At 53.6% G+C, this 22,098-nt stretch overlaps 1 protein-coding gene across 1 annotated transcript in view; it reads left to right on the plus strand.

Annotated features, from left to right (window-relative positions):
* The window catches only part of CMKLR1 (chemerin chemokine-like receptor 1), a 39,120-nt gene extending 17,293 nt beyond the window's left edge, over window positions 1–21,827 (plus strand). Inside the window, exons 2-3 of the mRNA XM_082668165.1 lie at window positions 18,577–18,652; window positions 19,335–21,827. Coding sequence (XP_082524291.1) covers window positions 19,338–20,435 — 1,098 coding nt within the window. The 5' untranslated portion in view covers window positions 18,577–18,652; window positions 19,335–19,337 and the 3' untranslated portion in view covers window positions 20,436–21,827. The remainder of the gene's footprint in view (window positions 1–18,576; window positions 18,653–19,334) is intronic.
* Window positions 21,828–22,098: the final 271 nt, after the last annotated feature.

The raw sequence follows: 22,098 nt of genomic DNA on the forward strand, positions 1-22,098 counted from the left end.
TGAGGTGGGGTTGTGGGTATGTGAGACACGGCTCCCCTGCCTGCCCTGTGCATGGGGGAGTCAGCGGGTGCAAGAACAGAGGGCCTTGCACACAGTGGAGTCCCCAGCCAGCAAGTCGCAGGACATCAAGGGCAGTCACGGTGACTGAAGGTGTGGGCCCCCGTGTCAGAACAGCCCAGGTTCAAATCTTACCTCTGCCTCTTGCTAGGTGTGGGATCTTGGGCTAGTGGCTTTGCTTTTCTGTGCCTCAGTTTCCACATCTGCAAAATGGGAATGAAAATACCCACCTTAAAGGTTTGTTCTGAGTAGAGGCACTGGGTACACAGTTGGCGCCTGACAAGTAAGGGCCACTGTTATCACCACCTCCCACCCCCAGCCTCTCAGTGGTTTAGATTCCTCCCCTACCAGGGCTGCACCTGGGAACCCGGGGAAGAAGGAGGGAGAGGAAGGAATGCGGCCTGAAGGCTTGTCACGGCCTAGCCGTGAAAGAGGCCAGCAGCCCACCCAAGACGCTTAGAAGCGCTGTGATAAGGGCAGGAGAACATTTTCAACAGCTGTGTGGGTTGCAGCTGGGGTGCCCTGGAGCACAGGCTCTGGAGACCACAGATCCAAGTTCAAGTCCTGGCTCCACCAGGGCTGTCTGGTGATCCTGACCAGGTTCCTTTCAGAGCCTCAGTTTCAACACCTGTTAAGTGGGGATAATAACCATCCCCGTCTTGGGCGGGGAGCTGGTCAGGCTACGGGGAGATAAGGAAGGCAAAGCATCCAGCCAGACGTCTGGCACATGCCAGCAGGATCATTCTCTGTCTTCTTACCATTTGCTCTCCGTTCTGCCTGTCTTTTTGTCCAGTGCGTAGCGAGGCTGGGGGGAGCAGGACAGGAAAAGGTTCCTCTGACCCCCAGCACAGCAACCTGTAAGAGCAAATGCCCAGAGGCCTTGACCGCCACGCATTCAAGGGGCACTGGGCTCCTGGGGGCACAAGTGAGTGGGTCGTCTTCGAAGGACTTGGGGTCCAAGGTTCCCCCTGTGGCCCCTCCCTGAACCCAGCCGGCGGTTTCCCACGAACCCTGCCGCCCTGTCCTGGGTGGGTGCGTGCATGTCGCTGACCTCCCTCGGGCTGGCGAAGGGGAACAGAGCTCAGTGCTCACAGCCAGGGGCCCTCCCTTCCTCTTTTTTGCAGCTTATCTCCACCCAGCCTCCTGATCTGGGCTGCCTTTTCCCCTTAACATCCCTTCCCTGAAACTTAGTAACGTCAGGATCAGGCAGGCGCGCACGCGCACATGCCCCCACGTAGATGCTTTTAGCCTTGTTTCATCAATAGTGAGATAACAAGAAACAGGATCTATGCTATGCGCTCTACGTATGTCAAGTTATTTAATCCCAGAATAGTTCAGTGCAAGAGGTATTACAATTTTCCCCACTTTGCAAATAGGAAGACTGAGGCAGAGGGCAGGTAAGTGATCCTCCACTGCTGAGATTAACCCCAGGCAGCCTGGCTCCCCAGCTGGGCACTCAGCCCCTCCACCATTCGGCCTCAGTGAGAGCCTGAGCTTGATGAGCTGGATGTCTAACCTTCCCCCACATCCTATCTCAAGGAATAGCTAATGATTACATAATAGCAACATTTCTGCCTTTTGTCTTTCAAAGCTCTGCAACCCCCATAATTCCTCCACACTGCACCCCTTTCTTTGCTTTCCTACTCTCTCTTTCCTCCACTCCAAAGTCTTCCTCTCTCAGTCCAACCTGTCCGTTTTAGAGATGTGGAAACTGAGGCCTGATCAGAGAGGGAAAGTGCTTGCCTAAAGTCACACAGCAAACCAGGGACACGATGGGAGGTTCTGTCAGTTTGTTCTCTAAGCTCAGCCCTCAATGCCCTCCTCAGTTTTGCTGGAGTGGAAGACAGGGAGGGGGGGGGATCAGGTTGCATCCTTGAGATGTCCCGCCACCCCCATCATTTAGCATAAACTATTCTCTCCCTGGCTTCTCTCCACACCCACAGCTGCTCCAGCCTTGCCCCCAACCAGCCTGAGCCAGTGAATGGTGGTGGTGGTGGGAGTGTTGGCCCCCAGGCCATTATTACTTTTACTGCAGTTAATTGTGGGGGAGTTAAAAGTAGAACTCTAATGGTGGAATTCAAGGCCTAGCAACAGGGTTTACCAGGCATCAATTTTGGGGTAGGGGATGCCTTTCTGAACCCAAAAATCAGACCCCAGAGGCTGCTCTTTCATCTGCACCCGTGTTCTTCACTTACCTGCCTCTCACACCCATCCTAGGATTAGCATACCTTGTAAGCTACTGGTCTGGCTGCCCCTTGGCATTTCCTCCCTCCTGTCTCTCCCCATCCCCAGTGACACCCAAGGATGGGGAATCAGTGTTGCCATGGTGACTAGATTTCGTCTGTGGCATCAGGGATTCTCGGGCTGGGGTTGGGTCTCAGCCCCTGGGACTGGCCAGTGTGACCTGGCTTCTTCCATGAAGACTCATTTTGGTGTATCCTGTCCCTACTCCTCTGCTCATCCAAGATTTTTCTTGGAGCATTGGCAGTTGCCATGGAAACGGCTCTTGAGGCAAACGTGCCCATGCCGGCTGAGGAAGAATTCCCTCAAGAAAATGGGGAGATTGCCAGACTCCCCGGCTCTGTGATGGGGCCCTTGATTTCTGAAGCCTCCAAAAACTGCCACTTCTGAGTGGACCTGGAGCTGGTGGGGGATTCTCACTCAGTTCATCAGGTCTTTTGCTAGCCTCTTGCCTCCAGTCTCCCCTCTTCCAATGCAGTCTCCGTATGAGCCACCTGGGCTAGAGCTGGGGTTGTTTAGAAAAATGGACACCCCTCTGCTTAAAAACCACCCATGGCTCCCTATTGCCCACAGGATAAATTTGGTACCTTGCAGGAGGTCTCATAATCTGAACCCCTCTTCTTTTCTCAGCCACGTCTCCTGCCATCCCCCCAAAATTCCCGCCACACACACACAGACACACATGCACAGACACCCACACACAATCTAACCTCACGTTACCCAGCCTCTGTACCTTTGCACACAGTTTCCTCTGCGGAGATGCCTTCTCCCTCCACTGCTCCATTAAGCAAAGGCGTCGTACCCCTCAAGCCTCAGCTCAAATGTCACTTCCTCCCAGAAGCCTCTCCTGATTTCCCTGGCTACCTTCCCTTTGCTTTGTACAGAGCCAGGGCCACAAACTCAGCCAGCAACAAGGTCAGGCAGGAGACACCGTCGGAACATTCTCCACTTCCACAAAGAAATCCACACTCTCCCATTAAAGCTGAAAGTGAGAGTGACTGTTCATCTTTCTCTTATCTTGCTCTTGTTTCGACAACAGTAGAGAGCCAGGGCAGGCTCCATGGTGAATCACAGCAGACTCATTGCCCCAGAGTCAAGGGGTTGAACATAGGGAGGCTGCCAAGAACCCCATCCTGTCTGTGATGCAGGCCCAATAGGGCTGGTTTGCTGGAAGTCTGGATTTTAGGTGACATCTCAGAGCACTGACTATGCCATGTTCCTGCACCCACCTCCCCTACTTGGGGGCATAGACTCCCACAGTCTCCAACAAGGAGTGTGACACTTAGAAGGTATTCACTAGCTGCTTATTGAATGGATGTTTGAATGAATGGATTCATGCTGTTTCTTGAACCTGCTAAACCTGCTCCTGCCTCAGGGCCTTTGCACTTACTCTTCCCCCTGCCTGAAGTGCTCTTCCATCAGACAGTGATATGTCTCCCTGTATTCAAGTCTGCTCAAAGGTCTCCGTATCAGAGAGGGCTTCTCGGAACACTCTGCCTAAAATAGCACCCCGCCCCCATCTCTATGCCCCACTCCTCTTTATATTTTAGTTCATAGCATATATCATCATCTGTTATATTCGTTTCATTTTTCCAGCACTTACATACTGCTTCCAATGAACCAGGCATGCTTCTAAACATTACCAACGTAAACTCATTTAATCCTCGTAACAACCCTATGAGGAAAGAGCTATCACCCCCGTTTTTCAGATGAGGAAACTGAGGCACAGAGAGGTGTGGTGACTTGCCCACAGTAACGCAGCTGGTGAATGGCAGGGCAGGGGTTCAAACCCAGGCAGTTTGGCTCTAGAGGTGTTTGTCCTCTTTATTACAAATGTGTTTATCTGTTTGTTACCCAATCCTCACCCTCGAGAATGCCAGCCCCTCCAGGGAAGCAATGTGTCCATTTTGTTCCCTGCTGTAGCCCCTGGATCTGGATCTGGGCTTGGCACACAATAGGTGTTTAATAAATATTTCTTGGAAGGATGGAGGAAGGGAGAGAGGAGGATCAGAGAATTGGAGGGAAGAATCCTTGGCCTTCTGAGCTTTCCGTTAGCCCAATGGCAAGGCCATCTTGTTGGAAGTTTCTCAGCCTCCTGGAGGGTTTGAGTCAGCCTGTCTGGAAGGGACCCCACCTCGCCCTCCCTTCCCCTTCCTCACCCTCCAAGAAGGCTTCTGTTTTCTGACCTCTCCCAGGCAAAGGTGCCAAACCGCACTCCTGGAACCCCAGGCCCATGCTGCGCACATTTCCTCCCGTGACAGGGCCATGGAGGAGAACGTTCCAGGCCAGAGGCAGGAAGTCTCCGAAACAAAGTGGCCTGGAGTGAACAGGGCTGTTGGGCAGACAGTGAGCGGCCTGGGCGGGGCTGCTCTCGTCTAGATGTGCTGGGGCCTCAGGGCTGCTCAGGCAACGAGCAGATGGGACATGGGAGAAGGCTGGAAAGGGGTCTGTGACCTGACGCTGCAGCCTCCTGGTGTCTCCAATTTACCCAATGTTCCCTGACATTCCGGGAATTCTAGAAAAGGCTGTGTCCTGCCAAGTTCTCCTTGGATCCTAAAATAAAGGACCCCACCAAGAGGGTAGAAACATATTTTCCAGTTTTACCTCTGTGAGATAAATCCCCCCCTTTCCTGTAATATTACTAATCACTGGTATTAATAATATTGGTAACTGTGATCATGGCAGGCACAATGCCAAGCACTTTACCAGCCTTGTTTTATTGTATCCTCACAACTCCTAGAGAAAGATGCTATGGATGAGGTGCCTGAGGCTCAGAGAGGTGAAGCAACCTATACAAGGTCACACAGCCTCTAAGTGCTGGAGGTGGAATTGAAATCTAGTTCTAAGTCATATGGAAAATGATTCCAGGGAAAACCAGGAGAGGAGAAGCCCAAAGTCCAGCCTAGAGCTCCTGGTTATACCCATTGCTCAGTTTCTGGGTAACTTTGGGAAAGATCATGAAACTTGTTTGAATCTCAGTTTTCTTATCTGTTAAATGGGCATAAGGGGGAATTGGCATCATCTGAGGCCCTATGAGCGGCTGGCTGTTTTGCTAGGTGCTTCATATAATCATTTTCCTTCATCTTCACAGTATGTTGGGCCATCTCTATGTGCCAGGTTGGAAACGGAAGGTTGGAGATGTGGAGAATGGGCCCGAGGCCACATAGCCTGGGCACCTCCTTGTTATGCTTTAATGCCCTGTGCAGCCGGAAGTGGGACAATGCTTGTTTTAACCGAGGGACTATAGTCAAGTTGAAAAATGCTTTGCAGAAGCTCTGGCAGAGGATGTGGGGATGCCAGGAAAGGAGAAGGGGCCGAGACGGGGAGGGAATGGCAGTAGCCACCGTTTCCTCATCCGGCCCCGGGCGGCATCTGGTCTGGAAGGAGGAGGCTGAGAGCAACCGCTGGCTGGCTCCCAGCCCTCCTCTACTTCCAGACACCATCCAGGCTCATCTTTGAGCTCTGTGAGTTTCCTGGTAACACAGCCCTTTGCTTTGGTTCAGAATCTGCAAACTGGATATTTGGCCTGGCTTTCTCCCCTCCCTCCATGAGACAGGGATGCTACCGGATCTCACAGGCACGTCACCATCTGATTTTTCTATACAAACGTTTGCTGAGCACCTGCTGCGCACCAGATACCACGTTCACCTCGTCATTTTGTGATATGCTCACGGTAACCCTAGGAGGGAGGTAATAATATCAGCCCCATTTTACCAATGAGCACACTGAGGCTTGGAGAAGAGAGGTAATATGTCCACAGTCACTGAATGAGGAAGGGCCTTGAAACCTGGTCTGGCTGACTTTCAAGTATGGGCTTTTAGCCACTGTGCAGCTGGGAAGGGGGAGGGGGGCGAGTCTGAGACAACACTGTCACAGTCAGTAAGGGCCCCAGACTTGGGGTCTTGGTGGTGGGGACGCTTGTAAATTAACCTTTAACTTCCATCCCAGAGATCTTAATCCTGCAAGGGGTCCCAAGAGCTCGCTTCATCCAGATCCCTGGATTTTCTGAAAGGAAGGTTTTATTATTGCCATTTTATAGGCAACCCTACTATAGCTCAGAGAGGTAAAGCAACTTGTCTGGGGTCACACAGCGTGGAGCTGAGCCATGCTGTCTTTTTATGGGCACAAGGCTAGGAATAGACAGACACTTGGCCCATTCAATTATGGCATATTTTAAAGCTGGAAGAGAGCCTTTGATGCCATCAACTCCAACCTCCTTGTTTTATAGTTGGGGAAACCAAGGCCCCAAATGGTCAGGGATTAATCTAAAGACATTTGCCAAGTAGATCCTGTAAGGTATAAAAGAAAGAGCACTATATTCTTAATCTGGGTTCAAATCCTACCTCTGCCTCTCACTAGCCACGTGACTTTGGGTAAGACCCTTAACCTCTCTGGCCTTGGCTTCCTCAATTCTAAAATGGCCATAATAATCCCCCTGGGTTTGTGTGAGATGATACACATAAGGTGCTTCTCAATGTCCTGGCATATATAGTAGGTGCTCAATAAAATATTGATATTTGGGTGATTATTATAATATTTAACCCTGGCATTCTAGGGTCAAAAGCTCTTTACCAGAATGTCCAGGAGTGACTTTCAGGGGCCTGGTAAGGTTCTCAGAGTAACAGAGAGAGAGGGAGGGGCTGCAAAGAAGGGCTGCAGAAGCAGATGAGGCCGGTCTTCAGCTTCCTCGCCCTTCTCTCCCACAGCAGGTTGGGGCACTAAAGATGGGGACAGTTCCTTTGGCTGCTCCCTTCCACGCATCTCAAGGTACCCAGAGGAGAAGCCATGCTCTGGGGCGGTATCAGATGCAGCCTGGCCCTCAGGGCTGAAGGTGGGCTGCGCTGGCCTGGATTTAGGGGGACAGGGGCTGGAACTATGACAACTCGCAGGGCACCCAGGAGCCACTCAGAGTCTGGGCTCCAAGCCCACGCCATGAGCAGAACACTGAGGGCATTGCCAGCACGGGGGAGACGGCGACCACCACTGGCAGCCTCCTCCGACCACATCCTGAGCGGCTCACGTAAAACCCCTGTGCCTGCTGCCTTCCAGATACTCTGTGTACACAGCTTGGGGACTATTGACGTGAGTAGACTCAAGGCTGACTTCAGGGGATTAAGCGAACGGGATGCCGGGCCTCCCAGTCCAGTGGGTTATAAGCATGGGAGAAAATCTGTTTACAGGCCACCTCCAGGGGCTGGGGCACTGTTTACGGGGGAGAGACCCAGGCTATTTCCCTGACCGCTTTAGATGTAAGCTGAGTGGCCGGGAGAATTCATAGTGTTTGTGCATTGGACCCACGGTGGGGGCCAGAGTAGCCTTTTGGCCTGGAAAGAGAGACATATGTCCAAACAAAGAGAGACATACGTCCAAACAACATACGTCCAAACAATCTTGGACATATGTCCAAAGAGACACATACATCCAAACAATCTTGGGGGTCTTTTGTGGCTGGAATAGCTGCTGGGTCTGCAGTAAAATAGTGGGGCTGGGTTTGCAAGGAAGAGTCCGCCCTCTACCTGGGCCAGGAATCTGCTTCCGAGTCAGGATTCTCTCTGGGGCTGGGGTCCAGCCTCCGCTCAGTCCTAAGGTAGGCAGGGGCCAGACTGCTTGGGCCTCCGGGACACCGGTAAGGAGTTAGCATTGTTCTAAGAACAAAGGGGAGCTGCCAGGGGCTTTTAAGCGGGGAGAGCTGTGATGCGGTTTGCATTTTGACATGGTCTCTCCAGCTACTAGGTGGAAAATGAAATTATAGTGCAAGTGACATGCTGGTTAGGGATCTCTAGCACTCACCCAGGCGGGCAGAAATGATGGACAGATTTGTGAGCTGTTTAGGAAACAGACGTGTGGGTGTCGGAGGGGGAGACACGGAGAGTCTGGATTCTGGGTCAGGGTCTCAGCGGGAAACAGATGACCCACTCACATGAGGACTTGATGAGTTCTTAGGCAAGGGAGGACTTAGAAAGTGTGGACAGCCTAAATGATGTATCCTTGTATCTTAGACCCCAGGTCCCTTCCTGCCCTTAGGTCGAGGGGTCAGGGAGGGACTGCTTCCTGGGACCCAGGTTGTGTAGCTGTGACCGACTCGTGGAGACCCTGCAGGGAGGGCACTGGGACAATAAACACCCGACCTGCTTTCTTCCTGTCCTGCAGCCCCTGCTGGGCCTTCATGGATGGAGTCAACTGGAGGTCAGAGGGCAGGGAGTTAATAATATTATTCCTACAGCTCAGCCTGCAGGGCACAGAGCAGGGAGCAGTGAATTTGAGGACAGCACATTGGGGAGAAGGCATGGATCATTCTAATGGGGGGGGGATCCAGGCAGCGGAGTGGACATTTGGCGGTGGCGGGGGGGGGGCAGTCTTCCTGCTTCAGTGCTCCCATCAGGCACTGGAGGTTTACTGGGGCCTCTGGGCAAGCAGGTTGCCCACGTCGAAGGGCATAAGCTCCTTGCTTTTTCCCACCGCTGCAGAGTCCTAAGCCCAAACGCAGCCCCATCCCAACCCCAAGAAAATGGGGCAGGTTGTTAGGCAGCCAGCACCTTCGATCCCCACTACGGTGACTCAGCCAGAGCTCCCGGGTGTGGGCGTGGGACCAGGGAGGAAATTTTCTCCCAACACAGAGCTAATTCTGTCCCAGCGCTGGCAGCCAGGGCTGTGGCTGGAACAGCTGCTGCTGTGTGGTTTCGAGATTCCTGAGTCTCTCGGGGCTAGGGATCCAGGGCTGGTAACCCCTGAATCTCTCTTGGAGCCGGCTGTGGGGCTCGAGGCCCCCCCTCTCAGCCCTGAAGGATGAGGGACTGGTGGATGGGACCAGACAGAGGACTGTGGCAGAGGCCAAGGCATCAGGACCAAAGCTGGCTGGCAGGGCCTGGGGGAGGTGGGGACACTGCCGAGGAGGGACATTTGTGACCGGGAGAGTGGTGCCTGGAAGGCCCCATTATGTTTCACCTGCTGGCTGAGGCTGTGATCTTGGGCAAGTAGAAAGAGCCAAGGTTTGGGGGTCAGAGCGTCCTTGGTTCAAACCCTGGGCTGATGCTTAAAGGCTGTGTGAGCTGGGGTGAGTCACTTCACCCCTCTGAGTGAGGCTTCATTCGCAAATCTATGTCACAAGCTGAGGGCCTGAGGGCGGAGTGGTGAGGCATAAGGTGTGTCAAGCACCAGGCTGGCTTCTAGGCTCTGGGATACATCACGGGCAAGACAGGCTAAGGCCCTCTTCTCTGAGGCTTAGGGAGGGTCAGTCCCTCTCCTGGACCTCCCTTTCCCCGGCTACAAAACAGAATGCCCTCCGAGGGGCCTCCCGGCTCCTGAGAGCCTGTTGGAGGCTCTGAAAGCTGGAGGAGAGGCATCCGGGGCCGCCTGGCCCGGACTGTCAGGGTGGGCCATGGGGGAGGTGGGAGACGCGGACAGGAGCCAGGGCAAACATGGCAGGAAGAGTTTCCAGTTTCCCCGATGGGCTCCCACGCCCACGGGCCCTGATAAAGCCCCTGCACTCGGCCTGGGGCCTGCAGCCAGGAGACGGTTAGCCATAGGCTGGAGACGCAGCAGCCGGAAGGCAGCGGGCTGGGAGACAGGGTGGCAGCCTGCGGTGTAGCCCGCTAGGCACGTAGGTGAGTGATGCCGGAAGGTGAAGGGTGGCTTGGCCTCTCAGGCGGGAGGGTAGGAGAGAGGGAGGGAACAGGGAGACAAAGAGAAGACAGGGAGACTGCACAGAGAAGTGAGAGGCAGGGCGAGACACAGAGACAGGGACAGACAGAGAATACAAGATGAGACAAAGGGAGAGAGACCAAGACAGAGACTGACGACGGAGAAGCAAGCAGGGAGAGACCAGACTCGGAAAGAAAGGGAGCAAGTCCTTCGCAGAGTCTGGCAGAGGGGCGTGGCAACGACACGGAGAGGAAGCTGAAGGCCACATCTGCCACCCAGATGGCTCTCAGCCCTGCTGCCCCCTGAGCCCAGGGGACACAGGCTAGCAGGTGGCAGCTGGAGGAGGTGGGGCCCTGGATTCCTAAGGACCTGTGTTCAAATCCCTGCACTGCCACTAACCAGGTGTGTGACTGCAGGCAGATGACCCTTCTCCCACTGCTGCCTGGCCTCAGACATCCCCTCGGTAAATCAGGACGGATGACAGTGACCTTGCAGGGTTAGGGGGAGGTCCAGGTGGGAAGAGCTGTGCCCATGGCACCCTGGCCTCCTCTCCAGGGCCAGGGGGCAGCAGGCTCCACACATCCTTGAAGAATGGATGAATGAATGCGCCCCCTCCAAAGGGCTTTTCCTGCAGCACCTGGGATGTGACATGCTCCCCTTAGGGCCATTACCTAGAGGCACGGGGGCTTGGGGGAAACCCAGGGGAGCCTCGTCTTGCCCCACCTGGAAAATGCACACCCTGACCTCGTGGGGACTCTTGGGAGGTTCCACTGGGGCAATGACTAGAGGATTCTGGAATGTCCCGAGGAGGCGAGGCAGTGGACAAGGAAGGAGAGTGGGTTCGGCAATTCATCGGGCTCTGAGCTTCCTCCTGTCTGGAATGATGAATTTGACCTATCTTGCTTACCTGAGCTATCTGTGTGACCCTGGGCACTTAACCTCTCTGGCACAATGTCCTCTTCTGTAATAGTGCTTAGAACCGTGCCTGGAATTTGGTGAGGGCTCTATACACGTTTGCTTAATAAAAACTAAGCAAAGAACATCTGTCTGAGGTTTCTGCTGTCTGTGGTGGGAGGAACCAGATGTGGCCTTGAGCTCTCCCACCTCTTCCCCAGCAAAGGTCTGTCTGCCCTGGCCAGGTGGGCAGGGCAGGACCATCTGTGCAGGGTCTTCTGCCTGGTCTCTCTGGTCTCCGGCAGGAGGAATCGGGCCTTGGCCGCCGCACAGCCACCTCTGACGGGGTTGATGCTGTTCCCTTTGTGGGCTCATCCACGTTCATTCCCAGCCTGATGGAGAAGGCTGGCAGGGCGGGGCTCTCAAGGCCCCGGGCAGGGACAAGGCTGCTTGTTTGGTCCTTCCCCTGCCCAATCAATGTGGCCTTATGAGGGATTCAGTGACCCAGGCACGGGCTGGTCACTGCCCAAGCCTGAACCCCGGGGGCAGGAATTTGGGGTGTGTGTTTGTTTGCTTTGGGTTTTTCTGGACCTCAGGAGGGGAGGGAAGGCTGACATAATGACACCCCTCCACCCATCCCCATCTGCCTCGGTGGCCTCTGAAGCCCCCGCCCTTGTCTTATTTTCATTCTTCTCTGCATTCATTTCCTTTTTCCCCTTTTCCTTCTCCCTCTCCCTCCCACCCCCGCTCCCAAGGAGCTATTCTAATCTGTTCAGCGTGTATCTCAGTTATTTGGCCCTGTTCTTGCAGAACGTGTGTTACTGCTTTTGGAGGCTTGTTTTCAGTGTACTTACGTGCTATTTGGGTAGGTGGTTTTAAATAGCTGTGCTCTTTCGCTGTGTGTACACTTGCTAATCTGTTGCCTCTAACAGCTGCGTAGCTCTTTGCCTCTCCCACACCGGACGTAAGCAGCTTCCAGCTTCCAGCCGTCAGCAGACACCCCTGTGCTGCCCGAGACGCCTGGCTCTTTGACCGTTTTGGGGCACACAGCCTTCCCGTGGGCTCTCGCTACTGACAGCCCGCACCTGTGGCTCTTTGTCGGAGGACTGCCCTCAGGCACTGGGAGGGCCTGGGACTGTGCCCCTCCTAGGACAGGATGGAGGGATATATATATATAGCCTCCTGGAATTCAACCTCCATTGTTCCCTGACCCTGGCATGAACCAAGCCACCTTCCCCAGGGATTTTGCCTGGCGTTGCCCCCTTGTCGGACCTCCTCCCTTTCCTAATCCTACTTCTCCACTCCCTTACTGGGTTTTCCTGGAACACTTCCTTAATAATCACCTTTGCAGGAAGGCTTACATGAGGTTTGCTTCTGGAGAACCAATGCTAAGGCATGCCCCTCCAAACACCGCACATGAGCTGGGGGGCACGCAGGGGTTCACGGGTACCCGCAGCAAGGCATGAAGCCTGTGCCAGCCCCAGGGGGTCTCCATCCCAGCTTTCTAGAACCTTTCCACAGTTCTCATTCGCATGTCTTTGATGATCAGTTTGTCTAATACCTCGGTTTGGAGGTTTCCCTCCTGTAAATTACCTGTTTATATCATTAGCCCATTTTTCTGCTGGGGTTGCTGTGTTTTCGGATTTGCAGGAAGGCGTTCCCTGTACATTCCAGGTGGCAATCCCAGCACAGAGGGAGCGATCTGGAGGAACAGCAAATAGCAATGTTAAGTTCTAACAATAATGACAACTATGTAGGTGTTATGGGCTGAATTGTGTCCCCTCCCCCAAATTCATATGCTGACGTCCTCAATCCCAGTACTTTGGGAATGTGACTGTATTTGGAACAGGGTTTTTAAGGGGTGATTAGGGAAAAGTGAGGTCATTAGGGTGGGCCCTAACCCAATCTGCCTGATGTCCTTATATGAAGAGGTGATTAGGACACGCACACGCACACAGGGAAGACCACGTGAGGACACAGCAATATCCCGAGGACCCACTTGGTGCCCGCATCCTGCTCTGACCTGAGATATGGAGCCTGAATAAGACCCAGTCCTCCCCCTCAGGTAGCTTGCAATCTAGTCAGATGTGTGAAGCCAGTAATAATCATGTAAATACCGCATGCCCCGCAGTGGGGAGCAGGGTGCCGGCGGAGCCAGAACGGAGGGTGTATTAGTGTCCTAGGGCTGCTGTAACAAATTACTGCACACCGGGTGGCTTAAAACGATAGAAATGTATATTCTCTCGTGGTTCTGGAGGCCAGAAGTCTGAAAACAAGCCATCGCAGGCTGTGCTCCCTCCGAAGGCTCTAGGGGAGGACCCTTCCTTGTGTCTTCCAGCTTCTGGGGCTCTGGGTGTTCTTGGCTCGTGGCTGCATCCCTCCAGGCCCCACCTCCCTCTTCACGTGGCCTTCTCTGTTTCTGCGTCAAACCTCCTTCTGTCATTTCCTCTTATAGGGACACTTGTCATTGGATTTGAGTCCACCTTAATCCAAGATGATCTCATCTTGAGATCCTTATGTTAATTACATCTGCAAAGACCCTTTTTTCCAAATAAGGTCACATTTGCAGGTTCTGGTGAACGTATCTTTTTTTTTTTTTTTTGAGGTAAGACATTTAACCCACTGCAGGGGGTGGGGGGAGGGATGCCAAGGGAAAACCGGCTGGAGAGGAGCCTGGTTTTCAGAGATGAGTTTGAACTTGTAGAGGAAATTTAAAAGGGAATAGAAACTCTTAAACACTCTGAAAAAATGAGTGATTTTGATTGTTGGCAGATGCCACGTAGCAAATGTGTTACTTCGCTTCGGGAAGCTTTGTCTCTCCACAAAGTGGAGCTCTCAGACCTCCCAGGGCCTTGACTCACATTGGGTCTTTCTCCGTCATCCTCACCAAGCCTGGGACAAGCTGAAGGGCCTTAATGCGTGCTCCCAGCGGCCCTGAGAAGTAAGCAGGGCAGGGGTTATCATTCCCATTTTGCAGATGGCACAACCGAGGCTCAGAGATGGGGAAGAAACTTGCTCCGGTGTCATAGCGGGTCTCCTGCCTCCCCTACCACCTCTTCCCTGGCATCCCCTTCTGGGGACCTATGGGAACTGTCCCAAAGAAAGGACTGCCAAGACGGGCTTGGGGAGTCTGTCTCAGGAGCCTCAGAGCAGATCAGCTCTAGGTCCTGGTTCCAAATGGGTGTGAGTTTGGGATCACACGAAGAATCTGGGAGCCGCGCCAGGACAGCTCATCTGTCCCCTGGGCTCCCTGGGGAGCCGAGGGCAGAAAGAAGGACAGTCTGGCTACAGGCTCGCTTGCCCACCTGGGCTGTGATGGACAGTGTCAGCTTTGGCAAACGATTCCCATCTGTGCCCCAGACCTCAGCCAGATTGTCCTGAAAACTGGGGAACATAGGTTCCTTGAGGGGCTAAGAAAGGGGAGCAAAGAGGAGGTTTCCCGGGAGGGTGGAGCTGGGGACCCTGGGGCATCAGCAAGGGTGTGAACAGACATGGAAAGATGTGCTCCACTTTCTGGAAAGCAAGATGGTTAAGAGCAGGGCACAGAGTCCCAGCAACCTGGGTGTGAACTGGCTGCTAGCTGACTGTGCCTTAGCCTCACTTCCTTACCTTTACCTTGGGAGTAACAGCAGTACTACTGCTGGGGTTTGTTGGGGACGTATGAGCGAATGCCACTAAAAAGCTTGGTACAATGTTTGGGCTAGAGTGTGCCCCGATTTATCTATCACAAGGAATGAAAACCAACATAAAGTATAGCTAGATGTAGACATCAGAGCCAACCCAAACCAACGCAGGAATTGCAGACCAGCAGGACGAATGGGCTTGCTGCCTCTGACCTGCAGATGTGACTCTGAGCTTCCTTATGGCCACATCAAAAAGGGAAACGTGATCCTTTGTAGAACTTTGTTTATTAAGATTGAGGAAGCAGGCTAGTTCCTCAGAGGAAATAATGTTTTTCCTTACCTTGAATTCTCCAGGGCATTTCTCACTGGGCAGGGAACTTCATAAAGGGCACCTTGAGAGAGGCAGTGGGTAGCATCACTGTCCAGGACTAACACAGCATCACAGATGTGATTTCCCTGTGGTAGCTGCTTGTAGGGACCTTGAAGGCAAGGCAAAGGGAAACCGGGGAAGGCAGCTCCGTGGGAGGATCAAGAATGTGATGAAGGTCTGGGCTCTCAGGGTTCAAAGCTAAGGCTTAGAGAGCTCAGAGAGGTGGGATTGGGACTCCTAATCTCTCAGGGAAGCAGGGGGACCCAAGAGACTTTTCACTTGGGATCCTTGGAAGTCAGGCTCTGGAGTCAGATTTCCCAGCTGTGTGGCTTCGGGCAAGTTGCTTCACCTCTCTGAACCTCAGTTTTCTTAACTGCAAGCTAATGTATCCTTGTAAGGCTCTGGCAGAGCACAATAGCATATAGGGAGTGCTCAAATAAATGTTAGCCATACACTTATTATGTATACAATGTTAGTATACACAGATTATGTATGTATACTTATACCCTTTTTTCCTAAGCTTCCTGGTTATAGAGGGTTTAAAGAATCTGAACAATGAGAATTTTACAGCTCTTTACAATTGGCAAAGGAGTCACTGTCATTTCTTATGACCCTTCCAACAGCAATGAGGGAAGGGTTCTTACCCCTCTGGAGAGGTGAGGAGACTGGAGCTTAGAGAAGCAAATTCTTGCCTGTATCGCCCTTGACCTGCCCTTGAACCCAGAGCTGGGGAGACAAGCGGGCAAGATGCACAGGTCCTCTAGCCTTCCTGGCCCCTCCTGCCATTTTAGAATGGCAAAGGCCATTTTAGAAGGGAGTTAAGAGTAGAAGACTGAGGGTGAAAAATGATGATAATAATAACAACAGTAATAATGACAGTAAAAACATAGCACTTACCCCATAAGAGACCCTGTTCTCAGTACTTTGCATGTGACATTTAATCCTCTCAACCATTTGAACTATTACGATTATACTCATTTTATAGATAAGACAACTGAGGCACAGAGAAGATACCTGAGTGGCTCAAGGTCACAGGGAGTTCACGAAGGAGGAGGATTTGGACGCTGGTAGCTAGGCTGGGCCCCAGGGTCTGTGTCCTTGACTGCTCTGCTCTACTGCCCAGGCTGGGGGCAGTACAGGACAGGAGGGATGTACGTCGGGATAGAGCAGAGGCCGAGGCTGAGGGCAAACCTGTGACTGGTGCCCCCGTGCAGGGAGATCCCAGGGGCTCAGGCAGGGGGGAGTGGAGGGGAAGGGCACACACCTATGGGGGACACTGACATTCCTGGGGGGATGAGGGGTGAGGAGTAGTCGGACAGACATGCCGGGGGATGTCAGCACCACGCTGTGCAGGCCCAGCCTGGCCTCCACCCTGCTCAAAGATGAAAAGACCTGTGATCTCCGACCCCGAGCTGCTTCCAGCCCAGCGGGAGAGCCAGACGTGATGTCGCATTTCTGCAGCTGCTTCAGTGCCAATTGCTGGGTCCTGAGACCTTGCTACTCTTCGCCCTCCTCTGGGGGCTCAGACACCGCCGCCCCCCGCCCGCTAATGAGGGGGGATGCGGGGGCAGGGGAGACGGCCTGGCATGCCCTCCCTCCTCCCTCCTTCCCGTCTTAACTCACAACTGTCCTTTAAAACTCAGCCCCATACGGGCTTCCCTGGTGGCGCAGTGGTTGAGAGTCCGCCTGCCGATGCAGGGGACACGGGTTCGTGCCCTGGTCCGGGAAGATCCCACGTGCTGCGGAGTGGCTGGGCGCGTGAGCCATGGCCGCTGAGGCTGCGCGTCTGAAGCCTGTACGCCGCAACGGGAGAGGCCACAACAGTGAGAGGCCCGCGTACTGCAAAAAAAAAAAAAAAAAACCCAAACCTCAGCCCATAGCCCACCTGCCACAGGAAGCCTCCGATGCCCAGGTTAGGGGATGCCCCTCTGTGCGGCTCCCTGGGGGCAGCCTGGCCTTGCTCAGGACACAGCACCACCTCTGTCTTGTCCCTTGTGACTGACCGTGAGCCCCTGTGGAAAAGCAACCTGGGAAGCCACGGCCTCGTCCCTGGATCCTGCACAGCCCGGAACAGGGAACGCGGACATGCTCATTCCTTCCTCCCTCAAGGACACACTCGGTGGCTGCCATGAGATCACGATTTCGCAGCGTGGAGTGGCGGGCAAGATCCCACATTCTGCAGACCTGGTTCAAATCCGGGCTCTCCCACCCCCTCCCCAGATGTCTTGGGCAAGGGTCTTCATCTCCTTCAGCCTCCCTGTGGCCCCTCCTGGGTCAAAGTGAGACCATCTGAATCACATGCTCAGCACATACATTATTAACGTGAACACCTGTCACGTTTCCCCCAGTTGTGGGAGTCGGGGGAGGGGGTAGCTGCTACCTCCCCGTCTTCTCTCCGCGTCCCACAGGAAGTCCTTGGGGACCCCTGGTTGGACACTTCTGGATTCTTCTCCCAGGCTGCAGAGTGGGATGATGCCCACTCCTTTGAGCCCAGAGTCCTCAATGGAAATTTCCAAGTGGCTTTTATTTAATAAAAAGCGAAAGATGACTTTTATGCAATAAAATACCACCTCGAGCCCATCAAGCAGCAATGATGAATTTATATGGAGGAGGGTTGGACTTATTGATAATGAAGTGTCGATTGCCAGTGCCACCAGGCTGAAACATCTTGTTTAGAGCCCATTTGTCAGATGGGGAGAACATGGGCGGTGGAAAGTGCATGGGCTCTAGGTTGTCAGCGCCCTGGGTTCGGATTCCAGCTCAGAATTCAGCTGTTTACCCTTGGGTTGCAATGTAATCGCTAATATTTATTGAGTGTGCCAGCACTGGGCCAAGTGCTCCACATTCCTGATCGCCTGTAATTCTTACATCCTTTCTGTGAAGTAGTGAGTATTCCCATCTTACTGATGAGGAAACCGAGGCTCAGAGAGGAGAAGTCGTGTGTCCAAAGCCACAGAGCTGGCAGGTGGCCAAGGCTGGGTGTGAACGATGCATGAGACCGCCTCCTCCAAGACCTCCCAAGCTTGCGAACTCTCCAATCTTTGTTCCTTCTTCCATAAATTGGGAAAATACCCAACAAGGTTGTTATGGGGATTGTATGAAGTACCAGTTCAGCTGTCTGGCATATAGTAGATGCTCAGGGAATGTATTTGTGTCTGTCTCATGGGACCGTTGTGACACCAGGGCCCAATTCTTGGTAACAGAGGGCCCAGAAGATGCCCGGTGAGAAGGATGCTTCTCTCTGAGCCTCAGTTTCCACAGCTCCAAACCAAGAGTAGTATCACCTGCCTGGAAGAACCTCTGGGAGGATTTAATGTGATGAGGAAATTATAGTTCTTGGCACAGAGTAGGTGCTCTGGGCAGCTCCTCTTCTTGTCTCCTGTGTCCCCAACACCGCCTGAAATGGTGTTTTCCGGGTCCTGCCCTGGCAGTGGATTCGTATCGAGCCATCCATACTCTCTCCCCTGCACCCATCCCTGAATCAGGCTCTCGTCTCTGGATGTGCTGGGATGGGGGGGTCGGTGGAGATGGGGGTTGGGATGAAGGGTTCAGCTGTTGACCTGGGTTCAGGGGGCTCCACCGCTTCCCAGCTGGGTAACCTCGGGCACATCACTTAGCTTCTCTGAGCCTCTGCTTCCTCCTCTGGAAAGTGGGAGTAACAGCGATACATTCAACCTCTGGCTCTGGGTCCACCCAAACCTCTGGTTCTTAGATCCAGAGCCAACTGCTGTTCCTCATTCTTCCCTGCAGGTGTTTCCAGCTGTGTTTGGGAACTGATTGGCTAAGGACCCACATTGGAGAGCTTTGAGCATCATAACAGTGAACGGTAAGGGACACGGGATCTGAACTCATCTCTCCAAAGGGCATCAGTGTGGGACGAGGATGAGGTGGGTGCACTGTCAGTGCAGCTGTCCCTGGGTTTTGGAAATATGGTCGGAACCAAGTTCACAGCACTACGCACCTCTCCTTTATTGCGCTTAGCATTGTTGTGATTTTTCCATGATTTGAGGAGTTTTTTGATGAATAGTTGTCTCCCACTAGACTGTAAGGGAAAGGGGAGGGTCCCAGAGAGGCAGCAAAAACATGGTGGTCCAGAGGGACCATAGACTCTGAAGCTGGGGCCCGACTCCTGGCTCTGCCTCTTCCCAGCTGTATGACTTTGGGCACATGACTCAAGCTCTCTGTACCTCAGTTTCCTCATCTGTAAAATGGGGTTTGTAACAACCTTCATTGAGTTATTATGAGGATGAAAAGAGTTTACATACCTCAACCCTTTAGAATAGTACCCGATATATAGGAGGTGCCTGAGAGGTGTTAGTCCAGTAAATAAAATAGCAAAGCCACCCGACTGGCCTTGCTCACAGCCAGGGAGGACCCGGTCAGTCGCACTGGCTTTAAGGTCAACCTCTTAAAGCCAGTTCTCATCAAGTTCCCCTAATGACCCCTGCCTAATGACCCCTAATGACCCCTGCCTAATGACCCCTAATGACCCCTGCCTCCGCTTGCAGAGAATGGAGGATGAGGATAACATCACCTCCCTCACCTATGAGTACGTGTACTCTGATGACTTCGACCCCATCGTGGTTTTGGAGGAGTTCTCTCCCCTGGAAGGCAGGGTGGTCAGGATCTTCCTGGTGGTGGTCTACAGCATCATCTGTTTCCTCGGGATCCTGGGCAACGGCTTGGTGATCATCATCGCCACCTGCAAGATGAAGAAGACGGTGAACACCGTCTGGTTCCTCAATCTGGCCGTCGCGGATTTCCTGTTCAACGTCTTCCTCCCCATCCACATCACCTACGCCGCCATGGACTACCACTGGGTGTTCGGCACAGCCATGTGCAAGATCAGCAACTTCCTGCTCATCCACAACATGTACACCAGCGTCTTCCTGCTCACTGTCATCAGCTCCGACCGCTGCATCTCCGTGCTCCTCCCCGTCTGGTCCCAGAACCACCGCAGCGTCCGGCTGGCTTACATGGCCTGCATGGTCATCTGGGTCCTGGCTTTCTTCTTGAGTTCCCCATCCCTCATCTTCCGGGACACAGCCCACATGCACGGGAAAATATCCTGCTTTAACAACTTCAGCCTGTCTGCCACCAGCTCTTCCTCGTGGCCCACTCATCCCCAAGTGGACGCTGTGGGCTTTGGCCGGCACGTGGCGGTGACCATCACCCGCTTCCTCTGTGGCTTCCTGACCCCGATGCTCGTCATCACCGCCTGCTACGTCACCATCGTCTGCAAGCTGCGGCGCAACCGCCTGGCCAAGACTAAGAAGCCCTTCAAGGTCATCGTGACCATCATTATCACCTTCTTCCTCTGCTGGTGCCCCTACCACACGCTGTACCTTCTGGAGCTCCATCACAGCACCATGCCTGGCTCCGTCTTCAGCCTGGGTGTGCCCCTGGCCACTGCCATCGCCATTGCCAACAGCTGCATGAATCCCATTCTCTACGTCTTCGTGGGTCAGGACTTCAAGAAGTTCAAGGTGGCCCTCTTCTCCCGTCTGGTCCATGCTCTGAGTGAGGACACAGGCCACTCCTCCTATCCCAGCCACAGAAGTTTCACCAAGATGTCATCCATGAACGAGAGGGAGACCAGCATGCTCTGAGCCTCGCCTGGAACACCCCCGCCCCCCGTGGCTACTCCCAACCTTGGAGGCTCAAAGCTACGCCTTCTCGAGACCACGGCAAGAACACCTTGGGCACCCACAGATGCCCGCTGTATTTTGCATGGGGCTGAACTGTGTTTTGAACTGGGAATCCAGGGCTCAGAACTCCTTTCTTCCAGGGGCACGGCGGACAGAGCATGCTACGGTGCTCAGCCTTGGAAGAGCCTCCCGTGCATCCTGGGAGACCAGCCTTGACTGGTGCAAAGCAAAAGAGGGAGCATTCTCAAAAGCACTGCTATGAACTGGGATGGGCATAAGACAGAGGGATCAGTTACCTACCTGAGTGCTTCCCAGGAATGACAGAAACGCTTTTCAAGGTCCATTCCTGGTGTGAGCAGAGGAGGTCAGAGCAAACCCAGTGTGATGTAGGTCACGCCTCGCTCATATCCCTCTGTCAATAGCTGGCCAGAAATCCTGCCACTCAAGCCATTCCTCTGGGTTAGGGTGTGTGGAAATGCACACACCTTCTCCAGGTTCCCTGGGAAGAGAAGGTGACATGTGAGCACAGGAACTCCCGGGACCATGCATTTGACTTTCAGATTGGCTGAAAAGACAGGCAACAGGTCCTGAGGAGCCATGGGGCTCTTTGTGAGGGCAAGAGAAGCAGGGCTGTGATGAGGACTCAGGGGTTTGGGGGAAGGAATGAAGAAAGAAAAGACCTTTCAAAGGGTGCGTGACATGTATCAACTCACCCTCGAACCTCCCAGGGCGATGGTGCTTTGGGCCGTAGCTATTTTGGGGGTGGGGGTGATGCCAGCCCCTTGCCCCAAGCCCTGTTCTCACTTTGCATTTGTTACCCTGGGCTGGTTCGAGGTGGGCAGCTTCACCAGCAGCCTCTACCCCATCACAGGGATTCCTCCCTCTTCCCTGATCCACTGGTTCTTGCTGGAGATGCTCAGAAGAAAACACTCCAGGGCAGGAGGCAGATGGGAGGATGGTGGGGGACATCTACTCCTTCCCAACTTCCTCAAAGCCTGGCTGGAGGCTAGTCCAAAATCAGCTGCAGGAAGCAACCTCGGAGCACCTCACGGGCTGAAGCTGAGTCCGAGGGCTCAGTCCCCGAGCTTGAAGCAGAATCTGGAGCCTGGCTCACTGGACTGTGCTCCTGACACGCAGGGCCGAGGGGGGCCCACAGGCCTAGGGCCCCTCGTATGTGCAGTCACATTGTCTTTTCTGGGGCCCACACCTCCCTGTGCTGCAGTGTCATCGTCCCATTTACAAACGACACAGCTGAGGCTCAGAGAAGGGAAGTTACACACCCAACGTCACACAGCTAGCCAGGGGCCCAGTTACCCGTCTGAACCCAGCTCCGTCTGGTCCCAGAAACTCTGTTCTTTTATGGAGAATGTATCTACTGAGAATATTCTAGACTATCCTGGTAACCTACATTTATTTAGCACTTCTATGTTAAGCACTTTACATGTGTATCTCATTTATCCCTCACAGCAGCCCTGAGTTAAGTACAATCATCCCTTCCCTTTTACGGATGAGGCGTCTGGGGCTCAGAGTTTGAGTAACTCGCCCGAGGGCACCCAGCAGGTCTCTGTTAGAGTCTGGCTAGGTTTGAACCTAGGTCTGTCTGGCTCAAATAAGTCGGCAGAGG

The sequence above is a fragment of the Grampus griseus genome, assembly GCF_964374135.1.
Source record: "Grampus griseus genome assembly, chromosome: 12".
NCBI lineage: Eukaryota > Metazoa > Chordata > Mammalia > Artiodactyla > Delphinidae > Grampus > Grampus griseus.